Source organism: Protopterus annectens, chromosome 5.part0 (assembly GCF_019279795.1).
Source record: "Protopterus annectens isolate FY-2018-M chromosome 5.part0, PAN1.0, whole genome shotgun sequence".
Taxonomy (NCBI): domain Eukaryota; kingdom Metazoa; phylum Chordata; order Ceratodontiformes; family Protopteridae; genus Protopterus; species Protopterus annectens.
The window spans coordinates 1,036,587,209-1,036,613,814 of NC_056735.1; the positions used below are offsets into that span (position 1 = coordinate 1,036,587,209).

General features: G+C 39.8%; 1 protein-coding gene across 1 annotated transcript in view; it reads right to left on the reverse strand.

Annotated features, from left to right (window-relative positions):
• ARGLU1 (arginine and glutamate rich 1) overlaps positions 1-25,483 on the reverse strand; it is a 226,277-nt gene extending 200,794 nt beyond the window's left edge. Inside the window, exon 1 of the mRNA XM_044071958.1 lies at positions 24,812-25,483. Coding sequence (XP_043927893.1) covers positions 24,812-25,260 — 449 coding nt within the window. The 5' untranslated portion in view covers positions 25,261-25,483. The remainder of the gene's footprint in view (positions 1-24,811) is intronic.
• Positions 25,484-26,606: the final 1,123 nt, after the last annotated feature.

A 26,606-nucleotide genomic window follows, 5' to 3' on the forward strand; every position in this document is an offset into this window, starting at 1 on the left:
GAAATGGATGGGTTGGGAGGGACTGGGTGTAGGGTAAAAGAGAGGAGCAGGTTTCGGCCACCTGGAATGGAAAGGATTTGAAAAAATGTTGGAAGGTGTTGATATTTTAGTACAAGACAGCATTAGAATTGTGAGACGTTTGGAAGGGAGACAGCAGTTATATGAAGGTCAGCTTAGTCTGCGTAAGTTTTTGGTGGAAAAAATATGTCGAGACCCTGTGAAATAAGAAAGCAAAAGTGTGGGGGGATAAAGGAAAAGAAAGAGTGGGGGGGGGGGTGGAACAGAAAGGAGTGGAGATTCTTTCTTCTGAGCATACTGCTACAAGACCCGGGAGGTAATGCTGCAGAATCCGAGACCTAGAGGCGCCTAGCCAATGGCATTTAAAATGGCCACAGGTGGGAATTATGCAAAGGGTCTCCAGTACAGTGCTATCCTCAATGGTAGACGCTTTTACTCGAAATTTCTGTTGTTGCCACCAATGACTTCTCTTCTGACAAACCCCATCACTGGGATTTGAAAAGGTAAAGGGTGTTGGTGCTGGGACCAAAGGGATTTCGGATACCACTGTTATCTTTCTCGTGTGGAGACTTGCCAGGGGTATCATGGATGCCAGGAGACCCAAAATCCTGAAGTGTTCCCTCACAGTGACCGAAGTAGACGTGGAAAACCTTAGAAAGAGATCTAGATGAAGATCTTTTTATTCCTCTGTGTGTGTGTGGGGGGGTGTCTTTGAACTGAGGTGTCTGGTTGACATCCCTGGGACATATTCCTGTGAGAAGGAGTTAAAAACTTTCAAATGTTTTCTTGGAATCCCAGCTTGTATAAGAGATTTCTCAACCAAAAGATTCCGGACACTTTGAAAAAAGGCTCTGCAAAGACAAGCAAGTCATCCAACTGTGGAAAAATGTGAATACCCTGTAACCTGCAATGAGGTATAACTACAGTCAGGTGCTTAGTGAAGACTCTTTGTGCAGTGGATAGTCCAAAGGGTAAGGCAGAGAACTGATCATGTGATCCAGACACAAAAAAGAAACATCTGAAGTCTGGAAGAATAGGAATGGGATACGCATCTTTTAATGTATAGCATTATCAGGAAACATGAATGAGATAGAAGAAACAAGGTGTACTATCACAAACAGATTTAGGAAAGAAAGACCCAGAACTTATCTCCAAGTATTTTCTCTCTCTGACACTGAACATTCTTGAATATAAACCCTTCCTCAACTGGAAAAGAGGAATGGTTCTCTATCGCTCCTTGCAACAGCATGTTATGAAAACAAGAGAGTGACCCCCCCCCCAAAAAAAAATTTTATTAGGCGTAATTTCCTCCCACTGCCATTTGTAACTTTGATGTAACCCATTTGTCTGAAATTGTTGCCAAAGGGAAAAAAAATAAGAAAGATTCAGACTTTCTGAAAAACAAACAAACAAAAAAAAAAGGTCAGAAAGTCTCAAGCAGTCATTCCAGACTTGAACTGTCCTTGATTTTGGGAAGTTCAAGACTTCCTTTTGGAATCTCCCCTTTGCCAAACTGTACTTTGTTGAGACAGTTTACTCTTTTTTTTCCCCCAAATCTGATTAAAAGATAAAAAATCCCTTGGAAAACTGGAAAAGGAGGGCTGAAAAATCTTCGAAATTCCCTGGATCATCTTGCTCCTTTCATCACACTTTCTGATCACTTCTGCAACAGAGGGGCTAAACATTCAATCTGTATCCAATGGAGAATTTAAAATACCACTAACATCTGGGAGGTTTTGAGAATGTAGCCATGTAAACTGCCTCAAAACAGCACCAGTGGCCATGGCCCTGGAAGGAGTATCAAGAGTGTGTGTCACACACAATGTAAGCAATGAGCAGTGACCTATGCAGTACAATAAGCCAAGTTATTTAAAGCAGATTTTTCCTCAGAAGAAGAAATTGCAGATCAATTGTGAAAATATGAGGAATGTTTTATCAGGATGAACTTTAACACATGAGCCTGACAATTCAAAATTCTGAAAAATCAAAGTTGAAAAAGTATACATTACATCACTTTTCCATACCCCCAAGAAATCTGGGCAATGGGGGATCAAGGATATCTGAAACACAAATGTCTTATTTAGCGATTTCCATCCTTGGTGATTTGCCAGGGGGAAAAAAAAAAAAAAAACCACAAAATTTCTGTGCAACACAGCAAAAATATCAGGCAAAAATCTGAACAGTTGAGAACTACGCAATTTTTCCATCCTTATCAGAAAAAGGACTGGAACTGACTATGTGCTCAGCAGCAGTGGAATCAACTAGAGCTATAGCTGTTGGGCCAGGTTTAAGAAGTGTACAAAAATAAAAATAAAGATCTGTCTTTTCACAGACAGCTGGCTGAGTATTAGGAAAACTGCAGGTAGAAATACACACATCCTCCAAAGCAGACAGAACAAGAAGAAGGGCTGTAGGAGCTGGAAAAAACAAGAATCCGCGGTGGTGGTGCTGCGGTAGCGTTGTCACCTCACAGTAAGACGCTGTCTGGTTTGATTCTCAGCTAGAGCGTCTTCTGCGTGGAGACATGCATGAATGGGCGTATCTTCGTTGAAGGTTGTGCGTCAGGGCTGGCAACTCGGCATGTAAAAATCAACTGCCAATCATTAGCGGACCGGAGTTCCGCTGTGGAGACCCCTAACCGGGAAAAGCAGAAAGACACAACAAGTCATAACAAGTCAGAAACCAGTTATCTGTCAGATGATCTCATCCTGCTCTCCCTATACTCCAGTCCCATCCGGTGTTCCACAAGGCTCCATCTTGGGTCCCCTTCTATTTAACATCTTCACTAATGAACTATACACATCCTGTCAACAATCCTCCCTCATCCAATACGCAGACGATTCAACTAACATCTCCACCTCCAGCAATATCTCTTAACTACATACCCTAACCCAAAACACCTTTCGATCCACTGAAAAGTGGCTGTCCAACAATCTACTCATTCTGAACCCTAAAAAGACCAAACTCTTGCTCCTTCTCCCCTCCATTATCTCTCTCTCATCATAAATCCACCTTTGCTATTACATCCTCCAATAACACTATCATAAAACCCAGTCCCCACACAACGCTCCTAGCAGTTATCATTGATGATGAACTTAAATTTAACCTACACATACTCCAACGTATAAATAAAAACTCACCAGACACTAGGCTTGCTATATCAAAACAAAAAATTCCTAACCTCCAATGCCAGACTCTCCCTGGTACAAGCACTCCTCCTCCCCTTCCTTCTATATGCTACCCCAGTTCTAACAAACATTCAGGCTACAACATTGTCCAAACTTCAACAAACATACCACAAAACAGCTAGATTAACTCACACCACTGCATGGCACTAAACACTCTCCAATGCCCTGAACTCCCCCAACAACTCATTCTATCACAATTTCAATACACACACTATACTTTACAAACCAACTTCCTGCCCAGCTCTCTCCTTGGTATCCACCAGGATATAACCATCTCAGACCCTCCACACATCAAACTAGCAACTCCTGGACATCTACTTTTATATAAATGCCCTGTAGCCCAAGCTTGGAACAAACTTACTATACACATTTACTCCACTATCCACCAACTACACTTTAAACCTATGGAGTTTTTCTCCCCAGGACTCTGCTGAAAACAAACACTTGTTGGCCAGTCGGACTATCCTGGCAAACAAATGTTTAGTAAATAATAAATATATAGTATGTTCTAAAGGACTGAGAAACCTCGGTGCTCACACTGAAAACACTGGTATACTCCACTATTAGTCTCAGAGAAAGACCCCCCCCCCAAGCAAAAATGAGCTCTTCTCCCAAATCTGAATCAGAAATCAGGGGGGGGGGGCTGCATCCGTGCCTGCATCTTCCAGTTCAGTTTCAGAACCCTGAATCTCTTCAGGAAAAGAGGCATCCTTCTTTCTTTTATCAGAAACTACTTTACAAGAAGGATCAACAGCCTGAATTAAATCCCGAACCAGACCCAGTAAAATACTCCTATCGAAAGAAATACAAGGAGGAGTAAATACATGTTTGGTTGTCTCTTCAATTTAGACAGGAAAAATAAGGCTAGTAGTATTACTAATGGCAGCAGCATTCTGACACAACAGGGAAGCCTCTCCTGTTCCCTCTCCCAGGACAGACGAGAGTAGCTCCCCTTTGACCCCCGATGGAACTGTGACAGCCGCAGAAGATGTGGCTAACCCCAGGTCTAAAGGTGCTACAGGTGCTATACCAGAAGGATCCAGGGTAAAAGATAAGTGGTCTGAGGTACAACAGATGGCCAGAGCAGAGTCACTCACCATACCTCTCAACCTGGAAACATCAAAAATTAACCTAGAAACATCAAAAATCTGGACAAAGGCCCATGAAAAGTAGGTACAAGTGGCCAAAAATCGGGACACTGATTAACATAATATTTGCATTTTCAGTCACTAAATAACAAATAATTGCAGACATTTGAATTTCATACTTCACATCCCTCAGAAAATACATAATAATGCAAAACCTGTTACTCTAGCAACTGAGTTTACAGGAGTAATAATATTTAAAACCTGTCCCTATTTTTGGGCCTCTGTCCCACCACTACTGTTGGCTTCGTCCAGACTTCTTGCTCTGAGGGATTGAGAGGTATGTCTGCATGCATGTGAGAGAAAAAAATATATACATGTGCACTTTAATGCAATAATTGTAGTCTCTTCTCCTGTAATGCTGCACCCATTTTATTGTGTTTTCCTAAAACGCACAGAAAATTTCAACCGAATATAACTAAAACTAAAAAATCAGTTTGGAGGAAAAAGTTCTCTTTCAATGCAAGTAATCACTACAGAAATGTATACTGTGGACTGCGGTTACAGTACTATGTCATGCCCCAGAAGGAGAACGTAGCCAGCATTACCCATTCTGGTTACATTCAAGTCAATCAAGCACTTACTGACTGACAAGTGTAAGGAGATACGGATGTAAAAGGGTCTTCATGCTGCAGTCTGTACCACTTCCAAAATTTTTTGATTATTCATACTAACATTTTATATATAGCTTACCCATAGGTGGAAGGCTTGCTGTGAATTGGGTGGGGGGTGGCAATGTACGACACTGCAACAGGTAATACTTCGGCTGTGAAACATGTTCCTAGTGGATGCACAAGGTCAATGACAGTTAAAGTAGCCAGGTTTTATGTTTTCACATCTCATATCTTGCTTAATTGTGCAGGTAAGTTCTGCGAAAATACATTTCAGTCTGTGAATTTTTTTTCTGCCAACAGTTAACACTGCTTTCTGAGATTTTCTTGTGCAAATTATCGGATAACACACTTGATCTTGTATATCGGAAATGGTTTGCACAAGGTGGTGGGATTAAAAATTACTTCATGCAAAATTCGTTCCACTAAACAAAACAAAACAGACATATTTAAAAATATCACTAAAAAAGTTATTCTAATGTAGAAGTTGCAAGAAAGACCTTTACAGCCTAGTTTAGTTTAAATACTGGTAGTTCTGTGCCCAGTCACATAGCCTCTTAGTGCAGCAGGACCGGTAGGATAAATCCGTATCTCTTTTGTCATGGTGACTGAATAATAGCCAGCAGGGACTGCCACTAATTTTTCCTAGTTCATCGGCATATTTTCTATGTGACAAGAGCTACCATCAGTTCACCCAAGGCAGGAAGAAAGAGGAGACGTACCACCAAGGCTGTCACGACAGCCTTGGTGGTACGTCTCATCTGTTTTCCTGCATTTCTCTACTTGTTGAGACCACCTCTGGTAATGTAGTGCTTTTGTTTTTTATGTATCAGTTCACTCTAGTGCATAAACTTGTTTGAAAACAGATATAAAATACAAAAAGCGTCCTCTTTATACTACAAGCGGATTTCACTTCCATTCTTTTAATTAAAGTAGGTTAGATACTGGTTTCACACCATTGCAAGCCACTGTATCCCCTTATTTGCATATTAATACTGCACTTTTTACTTTATACAACATAAAAATTTACAATGCTGGTCCAACACTAGTCAAACGATAAGAGTAACAACAATGAATAACTAGTTTTGGTTCAAGGAGCCATGGCTTATGGGAGAAAAGACAAGTTAACGGGATTTATCTGAAAAAACATTTTAATACCAGGAATGCCATTACACACACACACACACACACACACACACACACATATTGGGCTGCAGGCATAGTTAAGGTAATACAATAAAGCCAGGACCTAGGCTGTGGAAGCCAACTTTAAGCACACAAACTCCAAAAGCAATACAATAAAACCAGGTCCCAGCACCCAGGCTGTGACCAACTTAAACAAGGCACACACAAACTCTGAACCAACTTAAACTGTAGTAGGCATAAGGTACAAAACAAGAAGGGTGGTTTGATTTTGTGCAGAAAAGGTAAACTAGTCAGAAACTGGAAAAAAAAAAACTGTTAGCATCAGCATCTTAAGAGCCCAGCATTCCAAAGTCCCGACATGTTTTCATAGTGGATCTTACCTGGGCTGGCTGGGGGTTCCCTGGTCCGTGCAAGCTGCAACATCTGTATATCAGTGCTTTACCAACCGGCCCATAACAGTTCCCCTGTTCCTGTTTGCCCATCAACAAATGTATCCACAGCAGCTGATTTTTTGACTCTCCCGTGTCTCCAAGAGTCAGACAGGCAGTCAGGCACTGCCTCACAAAACTGATATCATCATGCATGCCCCTATACCCTGGCGACGCATGGTGATGTCAGCCATGAATTTAAAAGTTGAACATATATATTATAAAAAAAAACAAACAAAACAAAATCGGGAATTAAAGGGGCCACTCAGGAATTCGTTGCACCCCATTATTTCGCCTTCAAAACCAGTAAATACAAGAGGAATTTGGTATGGTTGAAAGGTGCGTCACTCAGTTGTGGCTGAAGCAAACTGCTAGCCTGTTGTGGTGGCAAAGGCTGTTTGCTTAATTTTTTTTCAATTTGTGGCTGGATGAAAGACCAACTTTGGGTCTGGTAGTCTGTTCCACTGTTAAAACTGAAAATTTTACCTCTTTCCCAAGAGAGGCAAGCAGCAAATATTGGTATACACTACCAGTTACTTTGACAGAAACACACAACAAAAAGCACTCTGAAACACTATGCCAGCCCCACAAAAGTAAAATAAACACAACTGCTCCAAAGAAAAACAAAAGTTTTCAGTTAACTTTACACCACTTTTAAAACTGGGGGAAAACAAGCGCGCTGTTTAAAAAGATGTTACAGTCTCGTGACAGTCCAGTAAAACTCAACACTTCTAACTATAAAATAAAACTTCCCTGAAGAGGAAAGTGATAAAACAGCAATACAAATAAAAGAATGGATGTTTTCCTCCTAAGAGAACTTTGTCCAGCAGAGGAGCACCACAAGCCAACCCCATTGATCCTTCGACTCTAAAGGGCTTCCCACCCAAACACATATTTTAGTCAACTCAGCTTGAGCTGCCTGACAGTTTGGGTGCGTGGAAGGTACCCTGAAGCTTGGGAAGCTGGCTGTTATATCCTTGGCAAGATTTCACAGACTTATAGCCAAGACTACTGCAGCAGTGATCACTTTGAAGATGATCTTACTATGTGGAGGAAAAAAAAAAAAAACTTGGAGCCTGCAACCTTCCCAGCCTCGGGAATCTACTTTTAAATGACCTTTTGCTTTTATCACATATATTTTTAATACTTGTTTTATGAGAAAAGCCTACAGCCTCATTAAGCTCACTGAACATTAGCAGCTTACACCTCTCAATTCTGAGAGGGAGAGGTTTTTCTATCAACTACTAAATAAAATGTTCATTATGCGAACAGTAATCAACACAGGAAGCAATTTTGATTCAGATTACCTTTTTGAAGAACACAAGGATCCATCTGCTAGAATAATTATATAGTTGTTTCACCTTAGAATAAAGCCATAACAAGCAGTGGGTTAAAATGTGCTTTAAATAATTTACAAAAGCATCTCAACCGACTAAAGTCACACCAGTGATTTTAATATGCATTTAGATGCAAGAGCAACCATAACTAGCCATCCTTACGGCATCAACTGCAAGATGCATGGGTCTGTAAACATCATACACAATCAGGTCACACACATCTATATAGTAAGTTTGATCATTTTCCAGGGTAGACTACATTTTAACTCCACTTTGCATTCAAGGTTTAAAGCACTTATAGGACGACTCTACGTGGACACTTGTAAAATCAGAAAGCATACTTTTTTTTCCAAATTAGACAAACACCACAAAGAACTTATGCCTTTTTTACTGCTGCATAGATTACTGAAAATTAATCTAATTTAACCATCAGTTATGTACACAAATGGGCTATTTTCAAACTATATATTCTTTTATACCTACAAATTCTTACAATTTGCTATAAAACGTAGAAAAATTCAGTTCTTTGCAAGTACAAATATAATTTATCAAGAACATACCCCTTTGAGTGGCAAGTTATAAGCAAATTTTTTTTTTTTACAGTCAACATCTTCAAGTCCCTTATACAGACAAGCTGCATACTTAGGCGTGGATCAAGATGGAAGTCCCACAAGTCATCAAAAAAGGAAATAAAACCATGCATTCCATGAGAGGAAAGTTATGTACATTTAAATACTTTATTTACATGACTACTACTGTAAAATTATTTAGATGAGAAAATTTAGGATACTAACTCTACATACCCCTCTCACATCTGAGAAGTATTTTACATAAAAAGTCCCAACTCTTCTGAATTAAGAGTTGGTTAAGTCTATTTAATCAAGAAGATACATAACACTAAGGCTGTTAGATCTGCAAAGTTGTACATTTCATAAGCATTTCTGCTATCTATCGGCCACCCACCCATACAAACTTTTGCTACCTAATACACCTAACTGGGCTCCTGACAAAAAGTCACTAACAAAACCCATTCTATTACTTAAATCAGATTAACATTGGCTACTACACTGGTGTCATTCCACAGGGATCCAGCATATATCAATGTGGCATGAGATGGATGAAAACCCCACCTGCTTTACGGAGACATTCTGCTTCTCTTGCCACTGTTTTCATGTACTGGCCAAGACACTGACTGCCCCCATATTATTTGGTTTAATAAGTAGACACTTACGGGTATTCCAGATAAATTCTAATTTGAACAATACATCACTACTTAAGGCCAGATATTTGAACAGTGTGCCAGAATTCAAGGCTTTCTTGATCCATAAGGGCATTCGTATGTATATAAATTACTGAAACTTAGATCCCAAAGCCTGTTTACCCAGGTTCACCACTCATTACACATGCAAGCCCACCTGGAACTGTTAGGGCATGCCTTTATTCATTAAAGACCTCATCATCTCCCTCCAAATCATACAGGATGATGTTCTTTGGGTCGCCACAGCAGAACTCTTGTCCGCTAATGATTGGCAGTAGATTTTTACGGTGCCGAGGTACCAGCCTGACACCCAACCTTCAACGAAGGCACGCCCATTCACGCATGTCTTTTGAACACCACATGACTGCAGGGAGGACATGCAGACTCCACACAAAAGGCGCTCCAGCCGAGAATTGTACGCGAGAGCCTCTTGTTGTGAGGCAACAACCATCCTGCTGCACCATCTAGGTCTTAGCATCACTCAATACAATGATCACATTACTGCAAGCTAGGGAGCTCCTGTCCCCCTGCTGGACATGGAAATATATTCACAATAAAATAAATATTCATTACCAAATCAAATGGGTAGCGTTGTTACCTCACAGCAAGAGGCTCTCCCGTTCGATTCTTGGCATGACTTGGGAGTGCCTTCTGTGTGGAGTCTGCATGTCCTCCCCGCAGTTGGGTAGTGTTGGAAAGACATGCATGCATAAATGGGCGTGCCTTCATTGAAGGTTGGGCATCGAGCTGACACCTCAGCGTTTCGTAAAAAATCTACTGCCAATCACTAGCGGATCAGAGTTCCGCTGTGGCGACCCCTTACCGGGAAAAAGCCGAAAGACAAACGACAACAACCAAATCAAATGCAATATGAATTGGGAACTTTACCCTAACAAATTTTCAGATTCCTTGACTATGCCAATGCCAATTCACTTAATCAGACAGCCCTCTCACAACTAGGAAGAGTATGAATCACTCTGATCTAGTCCTTGCAAAAAAAAATTTGCCTATACCACCTCCCTCCCATTGTACCTCTAAACCTACTTGATGGGTGTCTGACCACCAGGAAGTTATACTCCCCCATTAGGACCATGCCACTAATCTTAAGAATATGACAGTGTCTGCAGACTACCATGGCAAGTTATAAACCCATATTGTGACGTTCTTACATCAACAAGCTTTACAGTAAAAGGAAAATACTTTTTTATGTAAGTTAGCAACTCTCCTGGCCCTGTGTAAAATATTTAAACATGGTAAGAAAAACTCAAAATAAAGTATAAAGCCAGTCATAAATTTAAAGTTGCCTTCACTAAACACTATCATAAGGAATTCTTTACCTATACTGGGAAAATTATAATCAACTCACAGAACTGCTCTTAGATGTTACTAAAATGGTGCCAACTATTCAGATCCTGAATTCACTGCTAACATTCTTGCTGGAGAATTAACTCTGCTCTGACTTTACCTACTCAAGCTGCTACACCACTGCCAACTATTCAGATCCTGAAGCCACTGCTAACATTCTTGTTGGTGAATTAACTCTGCTCTGACTTTACTTTACCTACTCAAGCTGCTGTTACAACACGTACAGACTGCTGAGTGAGCCCCCACTCCAAAACCACTCTAGCATATATCCTATCAGGTCTGGGCAAAACCAAGAACACCAGCTCAATGGACCCTCAAATGATGGAATAAACTTTAAAGGAGAGGTGCAGTCCAAAGAGTAGTATGGTCAAATCTTACTGCAGGTAAGAACCAAAATGGTTTTCAAAGTTTCAGATTCACTACTCTACCACAAATTTGAACACCACTAGATACATCCACCCTTTAGCAAATATAATCTGTTTTCATTTCCTTTACAATTGTCCCAGCACTTATAAGCTCCAAAAAGTATTGAATGTATCAAATGTTATGGTGGCTATTCCATGTGATCCATCACACTTAAACTGGTTGCAATTAAGGAAAAACAAATGTCCTATAATAATATTTAATTCCCTTGTATGCTTAGTTTCATTTATCACATTTATGACAGAAAATATATCAAAATTGTGTAATATTTACAACATTCTGGGAAATCTAACAAACATCTTTAAAAATGCAAACTTTTATTATTATAGGTTCATAGGTTCATACTAGGCTATCTGCCCAAGGGCATTTATAAGCCTAGCCCATAGTTATGTGGCTTTCGCCACCCCTTTAGTTTGAATAAAAACTATGCCTATCATTTTGCTGTGCCTCTGTCAAGCAGTGACACTGAAGTAATCCCTGGGGTATATCTGCAATCTCCCATCCATTGGTCAGATTCCTCTTGAACAAGGCCAGAGAGGTGCTCTGCCTCACATGTACCGGGATTCTTACTTAAACTTTACTAAAATAAAATTGCAAAAACTGTCTCAGTACTTAAAACAGTTGAAACTGTAAGCAGTCTTTTTTCATCATGAGGGGCTCTTGATATCATCCTCCAACCAGTAGCTCTAGGACTTTAGAATCACTACAAACTGTACTTTTATCATTAGAACCACGGGCTCAGGAATCTGCAGCCATGGACGTCGACAGAAACAAACTTAGCACTTATGTCTTTTGGGGCTGTAAACTAATTCCACTAGATTGACTCAACTGTATTTTTGGTGTTTAATGTGTACTGTTTGGGAGGGGTATGACTTGGGCGATCAGATTGTCAATGTTAACGAATCTGTATACAGTAGGATGCCGTATCTTTTGTTAGCGTACGTTAACGTAAGGAATGGCACGGGATGATTCTCGGTTAGTGTGCTGTTCCTCCTTCAAACGACAGGTTTTCACTGCTTTCACTATATTTACACTTTTGAAGATGAAGTAATGGTTGTGTAGAGATGTACTATTTTATTGTTGGATAACACGAGCCGCAACATTTGGGCTCTGCTGTTGTGAAGTGTGTAGGGTCAGTATCCTCCCCGCCAAAAAAAAAAGAAGAAGAAGAAATATCTTGGTAACTGTCCACCAAGAATCGCTTGGTATGTTTCTCACCCTCAAGACAGCATTGTACAGCTCACGCTGACCTCGTTATCAGAATTCACATTTATTGGCCAAGTATGTGCATATACAAAGAATTTTCTGTTTCAATGACTTTCCTCATTTTTGGTCCATGTCCTCACAGTTTTGCATCAAAATGGAAGTGCAATGTCTCAAATTTAACCTTGTGAGAGTTCAAATTCCTTGGTTAAGTGCTACGCATGTTGGAGACAAAAGGTTGAAAGCTGTGGGGAGGAGGATGAAATATAGACTGTACTCCTTGGAGTCCCTTTCAGGTGAGCAGTCACGATTTTAGACCTATACTTTTGTTATACCACTTTCCTGTGTGTGTGGCAGAGTGGTTGTCTTCTGAGGCCTAGTTAGTTTTTTTAACGTGTGGAGGGTATTCTAAAGGATATCAGCACTCGAGTTGCGTCTTCAAACACTGGTCTAGTTAATATTTGTATTACTCCACTCTGTGGAGAAGAAAAAACAATGATGGGTTCGGGTTCTGTTTAGTTTGTTCGGTGTGGTAAACCATCTACTTTATTGTAGGCATTGGTGAGCCTTGCAAGTCAAACACCACTCACGCAACCCACACACAAGGTCTCAACCTGGTCTGTGACATTAACAGAACTCGTTGGCGGGATAGATGCGTGTCCCAGCAAGTCCCACATCTGTGGAATACACCTTCTCCATATCGAGCAGAGTACCTCACTAGCCCTCTAAGGAGGAGCCTGGGCAACCAGACAGGGAACAGAAAATAAACCCCTGGGATCCCACCTGTGTACCTGCTGGACAGGGAAAACAGGTGTTGACTTTTATGAGAACATGGGTTAAATTCTTGGCTAGGCTTATAAGAGCCTCGGGGCCAATAGCCTAGTATCGTCCTATGAACAAGTATGCTGTCATACCAGATTACTGCACTTACATCTCATTACAAAACCGAAATCCCCCACATTTCACACTATAAGAAGGCACGGATATAAATTTCAGTGGTTACTATCAATGATTTTGGCTACTTGGAATCTACCAATTCTTTCTACTTTCCCTCTGAACAAATATAGTGTCTGTGTGAATTAGTGGCTCTTCATGGAGTTCTTAAACTGTGGGGGGCAACTAGTTTCATACATAAAAAAAAGTAAACCTGCCACCTTTGTTCTGCGGACACCATTGATTTAAAGGACAGACATGACTACCTTTCAAAGCTCTCCTACTTGCAGCCTTGGTTATTTTGCCTTTACTCATGTACTACACAAAATACACTTTGCAGCTGCTTGTATTGCATGTTACACACATCTAGAAAGTCAACTTATAATGCACACCAGGATTTTCATCTCAGAGCAGTTAAATGAAGTCCATGGAGTTCAACTGTGCTCCAAAATGGGATGGTAAAAAGAACTTTGTTAAGCACGTTTCTGACTTAAAAGCTACTTTATGCTTTGCTAAGCATCTTTCAGTGCTGTTATGCTCTACTTTCAAGCTACAGTATAACATCTGCCACAACAGAACAGCGTCCCAATATTTTCACAATTTTAAAAGCTGTTGCTCCTAACTACTAATTATTGGCTCCTCAAGATTCACCTCTCAAGCTTTGTTTTACTCGCGAGGTGGACTTATCTCAACACACACAAGTTGGTTATGATCAAGTTATAGTAGTCTCTGGTTAATCCACAATACTATACCTAAAAAGCACACTTCACTCAAATACATACTTATACAGATATACATTTTCGGATCAGGTACATTTTTTAAACTTCTCAAGCCTTCAGCATTAGACTGTTCACTGGACTACCAGCCTCTTCATGTGTAAGGAATATATGGTGATCAGACAGCTGATCAACATTTGTTAAACAAATGTACAAGATTAAAATGCTGATCATTCCACTTCTCCACAATCATTTTAACTATAGCTTGTTAACTAGGTAGGAGAAATAGTACAAAACCCTTTTCAGACACTATCCAAGCCATTTGGCAATTACAACAGATGAAATTACAATGAGCATAAATGTAACAACAAATACACAATCTGGTGAAGAAATGGAGACATTTGACAAATACTACAAAGAAAAATGCAAACTAAAAATAAGTAAAACCATACTGAATGGTGAAACATTACTTTAAGAAATATTTATAATATATTATATTCCTTTGAATTTGAACTTCTGATTATTTGTGATAGTTCTAATATATAAAGCAATAAAGATAATAAAAGTCTTGCTATGTTTTTAAGTCTGCATCTGCTTTAGGGAATGTATTTAAGCATACATTAGTAATTCTAGAAAATAACTGCATGTTTTTTTTTTACCATTTACGGGATCTAAATGTTGGCATTAAGCATTGTTTATTTCTTATGCAATGAGTGACAGTCAGTATAGTTCTGGACTTCTGTTTACTTTAAGAGACACAGTCCCTTATGTTTTTTTGCAAATGTAAAACAAAAATAAAAACTGAGAAAAAAGGGCAGTCCCAAGCTAGTCAATTACAGAACTAAACAACATCTACAAATTTTCCTACCCATACCCGTTATAGCTATGTTCTTAAATCAAGTGCATCTGTTGCTGTCTGCCCTTTATGACAATCTGACAACATACACCCCTCACTCTCCTCAAGTGCTTACTCGCAACAACTAGCAAAGTAGTATAATTTTGCAGAGACTCTCCTCAAACTATGTACACAAATTTGTCATCCTACTGCATTCCCTAAAGTCACAATATCCACAAGCCAATGCATGTTGTTCTTTTAAATGTGATGGCTCTTAAACTGCCCGCACTTATTTTTGACTTTGGCAGCTCCTCCTGGTTGCATCTTATATGCTCATACTACTGAGCACAAGAGGATCAAATTGAGAAGTTTCTCTTCTTTGACCATATTTTCTTGACTCCCATGAACACCCAAGTACTGCACGAGATGGAAGATTTTAGCTCTGGGTCCCAAAAACTGTACAAAAACTACTTTAGGCTCACAGAGAGATGTAAACACCTGACTAATATGGAGGCTTCTCTCCCACCTATAAACTTTTGAGCTTTACACACCACAACGTCTTATGCAGATGCTGTAAAACATTTACAGAGTCTCCTAGAAATAAAACATCAGTAAAAACTGGGCCACTCATCCACGTCATGTACACCTTCCATAGACAGCACCCCGAACAAAAGCACCCTAGCCACTTTGAACCATAGTAGGACTTAAAAATATTTTAATGATAGGCGACTTGTTTTCAGGCACAGTGACTCGTCACTCACAAGGCTGGACAAGGAGAGGGTAACAGTGAGTTGTCTACCAGGTGCCAGATCTTTGACGTTACAAGGACCCCATGGTCCCAACTCTTGAGAAATAAGACCGAGACATAGTAGAAGTGAATGACGTGAGACGAGGAACCCTGAAGGATATGCAGACACGTCAGAACTTCCAGTCCCAAGCAAAATTTTTCTTTCACCTCAAAAGTTGCCTAGAATTAAGAATAACTAACTACTGAAACCAATTAGCTTAACAGCTGGTGTAATTCCAAGGAGATGTAATGTGTGTCAGCATTAAGATGACAAGCCTAAAAGTCCAGCTTGCTTCACTATGGATGGCCTGCACCATTCACTTCAAGGCTTTCCCATATAGGTTAAAACCTCTGTTGCCCTCCTAGGGCCTTTTATAGGCAAGAATCTAGCTGATGGACATTCCCACGTATCTAACATCTCAGTCCCAAAAATCAGACTGCATTGAAATGTCTCTTCTTAATTCCAGAAGTCCAAACAATAAATTGCCTGACTTTGAGGTACTGAATTTTTAAAACATCCATGTCTGTGTGGTTACCAAAATTTGGCTTAAATGTAAAGCCCCCCCATATAATTTTTTAAACACTTTTCACGTTTTCGGACCCAATAAAAAATACGGTGTCTCCATATTTGTCAGTGAACACGCAGTCAGAATCCTAGGTACACATTCACAAACTGAACCTCTGATTAATATAGGCAGAATTAGTTATCTACTGTTATGAGAAAACATGGTCGTCGGGGGACAAAATAATTTGAAGATTCCTCAGTGCTCCAAAACTTCATTATTATGGGTGACTGACTAAACATTTCTTAAGCAATTGGTAAATAAACTTCCTAGAGGGCATAGCATTCTTGACATGATTCTCACAAATATGGCCATCTCTTGTGCTACTTCTCTGGTATATTCTTCCTCAGTGAAGTGTGACCACAAACGTAACAGTCTTCTTTGAATTCCCCAAACACCTACAGCACAACCCACTGACTTTAAGGACTATGAACATGACAATCTCAACCTGTGACACAAAATATTAAAACTAACTTATGCCTGCAATCCCCAGACCATTATACAGCAAAAAGATTCACTAAGGAATGCTACATCCCTTTAGAAAAAAATACATATAGCTAGCAGTCTTCACCAGAACAAAGCATCAAGGGAAAATCAAAAACAATCGACTCTGGTTGCCCTCCACTACAAATAAACTAAACAAAACAAACGCTTTACATTGTTAATTTAATTTTAATTCAAGACCCATCTTCTCAAGAATAAATGTCAACAGCATTAAAAAAATAATTATAAAGAAAATTATCAGATCACTAAAGGCATCCATGAATGTCAGCTGTCCTCTGAAGCCAAAGAATTAATTATACACATTCTTTTGCAATGCCAGAAAATTAATAAAGACCATATATTGGTCATAACGCATTCATAATGGGCAGCTCTTATTAGGACTCGACTGACATTGCCAATATATCTCTGAACAAATCAAATGCCAACTTTACTCCTGAGACTTCGAAACAAAGTCCTGAAACAAGTAATTTCCTTATTCCCTCCCTCCAATAATCTTTAATGATTATTTTCTGAAAGTGTTAACCAAGACCAAAAATACTTTCTCCACGAGACATAACAAAACTGGTTGCTTAATATTGTTAAAAAATACCCTTACTAACACACTCCTCAAAGTATGTAACTTGGGTTTAGCTACTGGTTTTGTCCCTTAGTAGTGGCACTCCACCAGTGGTGATGCCTCTCCATAATATCCTTATCCGCCTCAGAACAGATCTGGATAATTAGAGACCCAATCAGCTTTATATGCAACTCCATGGAATGTATCCCAACCAAACTCAAACTGTGCTATCAAGAATTTTGTTAGACTTGATCCGCACCCCCAAAAAAATGGTTTTGTGAAGGCTAGAGTCATCAGGCAAACTTATTCAAAATGTTAGAGGTTGTAGATGATGGTCAAGACGCACCTTGTGCACTGCATGACCTACCTAAGACCTCTGACACAATTTGCCACGTTTGCATCACTGAAAAATTAAATGCTTTAAAATTAGGTCCATATGTGGTAACATTGACACCAAATTGGCTGAAAAACAAAACCCAAATAGTGCAAGTGCTTTACCTGAACTTGACAACCTTTGTCCTCCAGTGCTCAGTCCTGGGACCTCTCCTCTCTGGCACTTACTTCTCAGATATCCAATAAGACCGTCAAAACTTCTAGCTAACAAAGTTTGCAGATATCCGAAAACTGGGGAAGTGGGTGTTAAGTTACTGTATGACAACCAAACCCTCAAAATAAACTTCATAGTAAACTCTTGAAATAAGCTCAAACTTAATATTAAAAAAGAGTAGTATCATCACTATTTATAGTTAACTCCTCTCACCATACTGTTTAGAAAAAACAATTCTACAAAACGAAAATGTATTGTGACACCAGGATATTTGTGTTGACAGCTCCCTCTCTTGATCATCATGTCAAAACAACAGTAAGAAAACCCTTTCCTTAGTCCAGCTAATTGCCCACATAACAACATCATGGTCTAAATAGGTAATCACTCCCTTACACTTAACATGCCCTTTGAGATGCATTACACTAAACATATCAAACAATTAGATTCCCAAAGGTTACTAACTGGAAAGATCAAAGGCCTCAAGTCCTCAAGTTACCAAGAGATGCTGGAAGTTCTATCAATTTCACTCAGTGTCTTAGACTTTTGAGAGGAGATATCAGTCTCACTTACAGCTCCATTAGAGACCCGAATTTCCAGGACCTCCAAAAGTCTAACATCTCCATCAATACTCCAGCAAGGGATCCAAACCCTCACCAATTGAAAAATAATACAGCTCCTAACAAACTTTTCCTGCATGTTAAGCAATACTACTCATTATCTCCCTTTAAACAAAAAGTAGAAGACAGGATGGGTACCCACAAATGTACTCCAGGACTGACGAGTAGGGTACTCCTGAAGAAAGGAATTGCTACATGAGGAAGTGTATTGACAAGGTGAGAATGCTCACAAAATGATGTCCTTGGAAGTTCTATAAACCTAAAAATAAAATTGTGACCCCTTCCAGAATTACCAATATTAGCATCTAATTTTGGTAGAATCCATATGCGCAGGGGAGGCTGCAGAGCACATGGCACCTTGCAATCTATAAGCCACCAGACGCAGAAACCCCACAAGCGACAAACATGGACCTAACTGGACTTGTAGCTACTTACCTAGGACACACAAAACAAAACAGAGTAACCATTAAAATAAACAAATCACTTAAAGTGCTAACATACTTCGTAAGCTCCGATCTTAGAAGGCAGTAATGTACTTTTTTATTAAAAAAAAAAAAAAAAAAAAATTCTGTATGTTGCTTCCTCATGACAGCCTCTAAAGAAACACGCATAAAACAATATATATTGCTTCACCTAGACAAAACGTTCTTGCTAAAACAATGCAACTGCTATAAAGACTAAATTGTTACATGTTGCAACCACATATTTAAGTCACAAATCTTGAACCACTAAGCCTCGGAAATAAACTTAGCAAAATGTTTGTTGTGGCTTAATTTTAGGACATCAGTTATAGCTCACTATCACTTAAAGTGCTGCTTACTACACTTTTTCTACCAAGGATTTTTTTTTACTTCTCTATCTTTAGCATAAGGATAATCCTCTCCAACTGTGCAGTTTTTTGTATGGTGCTTCCCCACTAACAGCAGAAGATGTGAAAGCAACACCTGTTTTTATAAACTCAAACAGGCAAAGCTTCCTCACAAATTACTGGTAGGGGGGGGGTGTAATTTCTGTGAGACCTTGTTAAAGCATGTGATGAAGCTTATAGGCTTACTTGAAGAAAAGGGGGGAAAACATCTATTACTAGCAATCTGGACCTCAGGACAGCAGAACTACCACCACGTTAGGTCACTTGAGAGATACAATTTTCATAGGCTTGTAAAGTACCACATCCCTATCCCATAATGTAGCTCACTGCCAAGTCTGTTTAGATGTTTTATGGATGCAATGAACAGCCCTGAGCAATAAGCAACACCCAGATTTGCCATCCTGTCAGATTTGGAGCGCTTTTGCAAGGAAGAGTGGGCAAATAATGCCAAGTCAAGATGTGCCATGCTGATAGACTCCTACCCAAGAAGACTGAATGTTGTAATTAAATCAAAAGGTACTTCAACAAAGTATTAGTTTCAGGGTGTGCACACTTATGCAACCAACTATATATTTTTCCCCTAAGAGATTTGTTTTTTAATTGAACTGTATGGGTTATAGGTCACACTAAATGTGGGAAAAGTTTTGAAATAATTTAATTTATTGTGGTCTCATTTTTTTTACATCACAAAAACTTGGCATTTTAACAGGGGTGTGTAAACTTTTTATAGCCACTATATTTTAACTCATCACTTTACAGTAATGACTCCAGAATTTTAAGCACCTGCCCCCCTTAACTGCCCCCATCAAATTACTAAGAAAAAAAGGGGAGTACCAGCCTTCCTTTGCCACTTTCAGCACACAGAAAAATGTGCTAAAACATATTGTTTAATATGAGAAAATATTCTCAAAGTGAGAATATATTTTGTATGCGGAGACATACAATGTGTCAAACACCCAATTTGTTCTTATTACAGATAACTATGATGGGGTTTACGATCATAACCAAGCTGTTACATGTCTGAGACATGGATGCTAAAGAAAAATTCAGGAATGGAAAAACGCATCAGTGGTGAATCCTGACGTCCATGTCAAGCACACAACTGAGTTACGACAGCAGACACAACTCAATTACACACACACACACTTTAGTACATGGAGCTTTATCTGCTCCATGTACTGAAAAAGTAACTCTGAAAGCTGCAGAAGACTTAGTGCCACCACAAAGACAACAGCCAAAAGTGAAGTGTCACTGACAAATGAACTGCCTGCTTTAAAGACTGTTAGACACTTCTGAATTTTGGTCTAGCAGACAGCAAAGTTTCTAGAAACTTTTGCAGCCGTTTTCCTAACCACTATACTCTGATGGCTGGCACTGGCCACTGCTGTGCTCTAGCCCAAAAATAGAGCACAACATCGCTGAAAAATGCTTTAAAAAGTTTTGCAAAGTACATTTCGTGGTGCTTAAGAGGAGTTTTCTTTTTCTCAAATTCAGCACAAAACACAACGTACTCTATGCTACAATCTTCCCTAGCTCAACAGTCAACTCATGATTTTAGCTAAGCTATCTTCCTCAAGTGTGCAATACGTGACTTGAGCACATCATGACTCATACTACTGTCCACATTAAACATTTTTTTTCCTAAACATACTGTATTGGTCAATGTCAATACACAAAACCATATTGACAAATAATTTTCTAGAAAATAAAAAACTACTTTAAAACATTTAATACAGTACCTTATAAAAGTTATTTTAAACAATTACATCAAGGCAGAGATTGTGAGCTTCCAGAAATAAATAAATAGGTTAGGAGGCAGTACTTATCAATAACTTGTAAAAACAACAAAACTTTTGCATAAAAAATGATTTGGTAGCGGGTCTGGTAAAAAGACCATGTCCGTCGCAAAATGCCTGCTACTAACTCTTGCCAGAATGTAACCAATCTAAGCATGCACCGTATTCCCAGAAGCTGCATTCCTCTGATCACAAAACGTTATGCTGTAACCACCACATTATACACAACCAGTCACAAAACAACAAATAAAGGTATTCCTAATCACAGCCAATTTACACTTTGGCATGATATCCACTGTGACACAAACCTGAATGTGCCATGAAACGATTAACGCAGGCCTAAGTTGCCTACCCTTCATGGACAGGGAGAATATAACTACTTTGGAAAACCAGTGGAAAATTCAGACAGGACAGTGCAAAATGCTACTGCTTAGAAGCTATCCAAAACCCTATTATAAACAGTTTTGGCAAAAATACAACTACTTGAAAATGAAAAATCTGCAGAATTTTACGGACAACACCAATTACATTTGGCTTTAATGAAAAAAGTGCAACTACAGCCAAACCCTTGTACTGCACTCCGCAGAAACAGCTATAACTATGCACATGAGATCACTTACTTCTACTGATTGCCTCAGAATGGTTACAGCCCTGGCACTGAAACCATTCAGCAATATGAAGAATATTAAATACAATACCAACAGGATTATCTCACAAGTGCTAGTCAACAAAATGGTATACACATTACAAGTCACACAACTCTTCCAACAAATCGACAAACTCTGACTGAAGTGAATTTCTCTAACTTTGCTTCCCTAATAACCCCCGAATAATTTCCACTACCCATTCCTTAAATTCCTCTCCGTTTAACAGATAAATAGGAATTACCACTACCTCATTTTTATTTAATTAGAAAGCATTTTTATTTTAGTTATTATTTGGGCGTTATCTCAAATTGTTATTGGATGTGTATCAAAACCTTCAATTAAGGGCACAATAAATATACAAAGTTTGTTGTTCCACTTTGGTAACCTAAATGTAACTAAATACTGATGCTACCCCCTTTTGTAACTCGGGCTTAATCTGCAGTCATTTGTTAATCAGTACTTTAACCTGGTAAACAGATAAATAAACTTACATTTCTAACCTAACACTTATACCCACATCATCATAATAATATGCCAATATCCTGCACTACACAAATGATACTGGCAGAACTAAAGAAAGCCATCCTCAGTTAAATGGTACCCATAATCCTGGACAGGAAAGGACTACCTCACAGCAATACCACGCCTAAGCTTACACTAAAACTTGTAAAAACAGCACCTCAGTTCAGAAACCCAACTTCTCAGGTGCTTAAAAAAGGCAGCTCCTTTCAGCCACCTGACAACCCCTGGTTAAAAAATACAGAGATCAGTTCAGATAAATAAGACATCTCATTACACCACAACACGAGTCAACTTGTTTCGCTTAAGACTAAATATCTCATAAATATGCCTGAACGGGTTTTATAACAATCTGAATACTGTTCTACTGCTCTTCCACCTATAATGTAAAAAATACAAACTGAGATCAGTTCAGAGAAATAAGGCGTCTCATTACACCACAACACGAGTCAACTTGTTTCGCTTAAGACTAAATATCTCATAAATATGCCTGAACGGGTTTTATAACAATCTGAATACTGTTCTACTGCTCTTCCACCTATAATGCAAACATAGCTTTTAAACATTTATAACAAATCCACAAATTCTCAGGTACACTCTTTAAAATAGTACTAATATTACTGACAAAAATAAAACAATTTAAGCGAATATATATTTGCTAAATAAAAACAAAACTACAACTCCAATAACTGAAACCATTAAGCGCAACCCACCACCTTTTCTCACAATCACCAGTTTAAGAAGATATTAGAAAGGACAGAGCAAAGTTTTAAGACAAAATCGGGGACAGTTGGCAGAAAAGCATACAAAATGACAAAAAATACACCGAACCCACAGACATTGCCAACATCCTAGCGGACAGGTTCAGCGCAAACTCCCCCCCCCCCACCAAAAGGGCAAATATCTATCCCAGCAGAGTGCTGCCCCCCTGACATCTCAGATGCTCAGGTAAGAGCCACCCTCTCCAAAGCAAAAAACACAGCATCAATGGGACCAGACGGTGTCCCGGGCTGCGTCCTACATGAACTCCAAGAAGAGCTGAACCCAAACATAAAACTACTGTTCAATCTCAGCCTTACTACAGGATATGTGCCCAAAGAGTGGCGTACAGCAACAGTGGTTCCTCTCCATAAAGGTGGTACCTCAACGGATCCTGGAAACTATCGCCCCATAAGCCTGACTAGCTTGGTCTGCAAAGCCATGGAAAGGATCATCATGGACCTCATAGATAAAGATATTGGGGACCTACAGACACTGGATCCTACCCAGTTCGGCTTTGTTAAGGGCAGATCCTGCCTCTTAAACCTGGTTGATTTCTTTGAAACAGACACCAAGACCATTGACGAGGGGAAGGTGGTCCACACTGCCTATCTGGACCTCGCAAAAGCCTCCGATACAATACCCCACTCAGGCATTATAGATAAGCTCACCAGCTTAAATATAAACCCCTATGTCACTAGATGGATTGCAAACTGGCTCAAGGACAGAACCCACATGGTTAGAATTGCTGGAGCCATGTCAGACTCCAAACCAGTTACAAGTGGTTTCCCCACAAGGCTCAGTCCTGGGACCTCTCTTGTTCGGTATATATTTCTCGGAGGTACAGGCCAACATGGAAGGACTGTGGCTGACCAAGTTCACAGATGACTGCAAACTGGGCGCCATAATCGACTCTCCAGCCGACACAAGCATCCTCCAAAAGGGCCTCATAGAAACAAGACAACTGGTGCCAGAGCCATGGCCTCAAGCTAAATGCCAAAAAGTGTATAGTCATCCCCTTTGGCAAAAACAAAGTGCCCACAAATTACCACATAGGTGGTAATCCATTAAGCACAGAAGTAGTAATTAGGGACCTGGGGACGCAAGATGATAGCAATCTCTCATTTGACAACCACGTGGCCAAAGTGGTTAGAAGAACATTTTATATAGCCCACCTAATCATGAAGGGATTCACATCTAGATCAGGGGAGGTCATCGTGCCTCTTTACTCATCCCTCATCAGGCCCATAATTGAGTACAATGCCCCTTTTGGGATGTACCTTACCAGACACCTGCAACAACTGGAAAAACCCCAAAAGTACCTCACCAAGAGGATCAAAGGGCTCAAACAGATGTCATATGCTGCCCGGTTAAAGAAACTCCAGCTCTACTCAGTGGCATACCGCCTGTTTAGAGGCGATCTGTGCCCGACGTATAAAGCCATGTCCAACCCGGAATTAATGGACATGCTGCACCTCAGAAAAACCAAATTCCATCGAGCTACGCGCTCGAGAGACTTGAACCTCAGCACTGAAATAAATAGGACATGCTGGAGGGACAGATTCATAACCCAGAGGCTCCCTTCACTCTGGAATAAAATCCCAGTCCAGGTTAGGCAGAGTCCCTCATTGACTCTCTTCAAGAGGAATCTTGATGAGTGGATGGGAGATCGTAGGTTTACCCCGGGTATCACTTCTGTGTCACTATTAGACAGAGGCACAGTATACTAACCTCGAAAAAGGGCATAGCAAAATAAATTTAAAATGGGTGGCGAAAGCCAAACACATTCTGGCTAGGCTTATAAATGCCCTAGGGCAGATAGCCTAGTATGAACCTATGAACTACCCCGATGAATCTTGTAGGAGTGAGCCATAGCTCAAATAATCGATCACGTGTGCCACTAAAAATAAAACGGTCATCCTGTCAACAACTGTCACCAACATAATGTCAGTCTTCCTCTACAATTAGAAAAGTACTGTATAACTTTAATCTCCCCATCTGGGACTGCGGAATAACTTCTGTAAAACTTATAACACACTTACATCTTCCGCTGCTTTTCAATTTCAGCTTTTTTCTCTTCCTCCTCCCGTTTTTGTTTTTCATCTAGAGTGCTGCGTTTACTGACATTGCGGCCAAAGATGTCCACACGTTCTGGTGGAGTGGCAGCTCGTTCCCGTTCCCTCAACTCACGCTCCCTTTCCCGCTGTTCCCGTTCTCTTTCTCGCTCAAGTCGTTCAAGTCTTTCTCGTTCACGTTGCTCCCGCTCCCTTTCACGGTCCCGGCGGGCCGTAACAGCGGTGGAGCGCGATCTGGACCGAGACTCTCGATGCCTATTTCTCTTACTTTCTCTGGATTTGGACCGTTTCTTAGCGCGTTCCTTCTCCCTAGACTTTGAACGCGATCTAGATTTTGTACGGCTACGCTTTTTGCTGTGTTTACTGCTCTTGGAGTGCTTAGAACGGGATGAACTACGGCTGCGGGACCGACCCATTGCCAGCAGAACAGTTTTGCAAGCCCAGATTTCAAAATTAGAGAATAAATGTGGTAATTCAGTATTCTCTAAGGTCTTTGATGTTTACGAAATCCCCGAAAAATGCATTTTAAAAATTTCAGACATCTCTAAATACAGGCTACTTGTCAATAAAAGATGGCGGTTCCCTTAACATATAAAATCTGCCTGCACCGTGGGCTCCCATGATACACTGCAAACTCCTGACACGGAAGGACTCTTTTAAGTTGTGCACACAATGCATTGTTCCTCAGAGTATTTTTTTCTCCGTCAATTGTTTCCTATTGCGTTTCTAATTTTTTAGTGAAGGTTTTTGAAGTTTGTTGTTCCACGTTTAGATTAGAAGAATAAGCTGAGTTACAGTCATTATTGTTTCAGAGTGCATCGTGACATACATGCATGTTTTATCAATTTCTGCTCACTGATATGTTCTTTTTGGGCAGAACTCTCACACGCTTACATCATGAAGCAGCACCAAATTAAGATATAATAAGAAGCGTTTCTTTTAACTTTTAGTAACAGTTAACTCTGTTAACAAGAATAAGAAAACGTAACCTAACATTTCGTGAAGTAAAAGAAGTCTATAACCTCAATTATTGTCATTATTTATTAAGTGTAATCCACCGCATTTTCCAAAAAGTCATACATGTTAGTAGGACACCAATATTTTCAGCTAAAATCAGGGGCACCTGAAACGTATGCATTTGGGGCTTGTGTCACACATTTCTTTGCCTCTCTTAAATTCACTTTTATCCTGATACTAGGGTAAACCATTATTTTTATGCAGTATGATAGTTGAACATATAAAACCAAAATAATTTGAAAGCGATCACGTTAAGGGGAAGAAAATATTTTCATGTATTAATTTATCTTGCTAACTAGGTTGGTAGATATAGTGATGATATTTCTCTGACACAGGCACCAGACTGGCTCGTCTGAAGAAAATAACAATTATTAAATTAAAATCTGTTCATAGGTAGGTACTAGGCTATCGGCCCTAGGGCCTATACAAGCCTAGACAAAAAGGTACCCTGGCTTTTGCCAACCAAGAAAATTATTTTCCTGTGCCCCTGTCGATCAGAGCCACAGAGGTGATCCCCGGGGTGAATTTCCTATTTCCCATCCAGTCATCAAGATTTTTCTTGAAGAGTGCTAATGAGGAGCTTTGTTTGATACAGATAGGTAGTTTGTTCCAGAGTATGGGAAGTCTCTGGGACAGGAATCTATCCCTCCAGCATGTTCTGTTTATTGTGGTGACAAGGCTTAGGTTCCTAGAGCATGTAGCTCGGAGGGATTGGGATTTCTTTAAGTGGAGCATGTCCAACAGC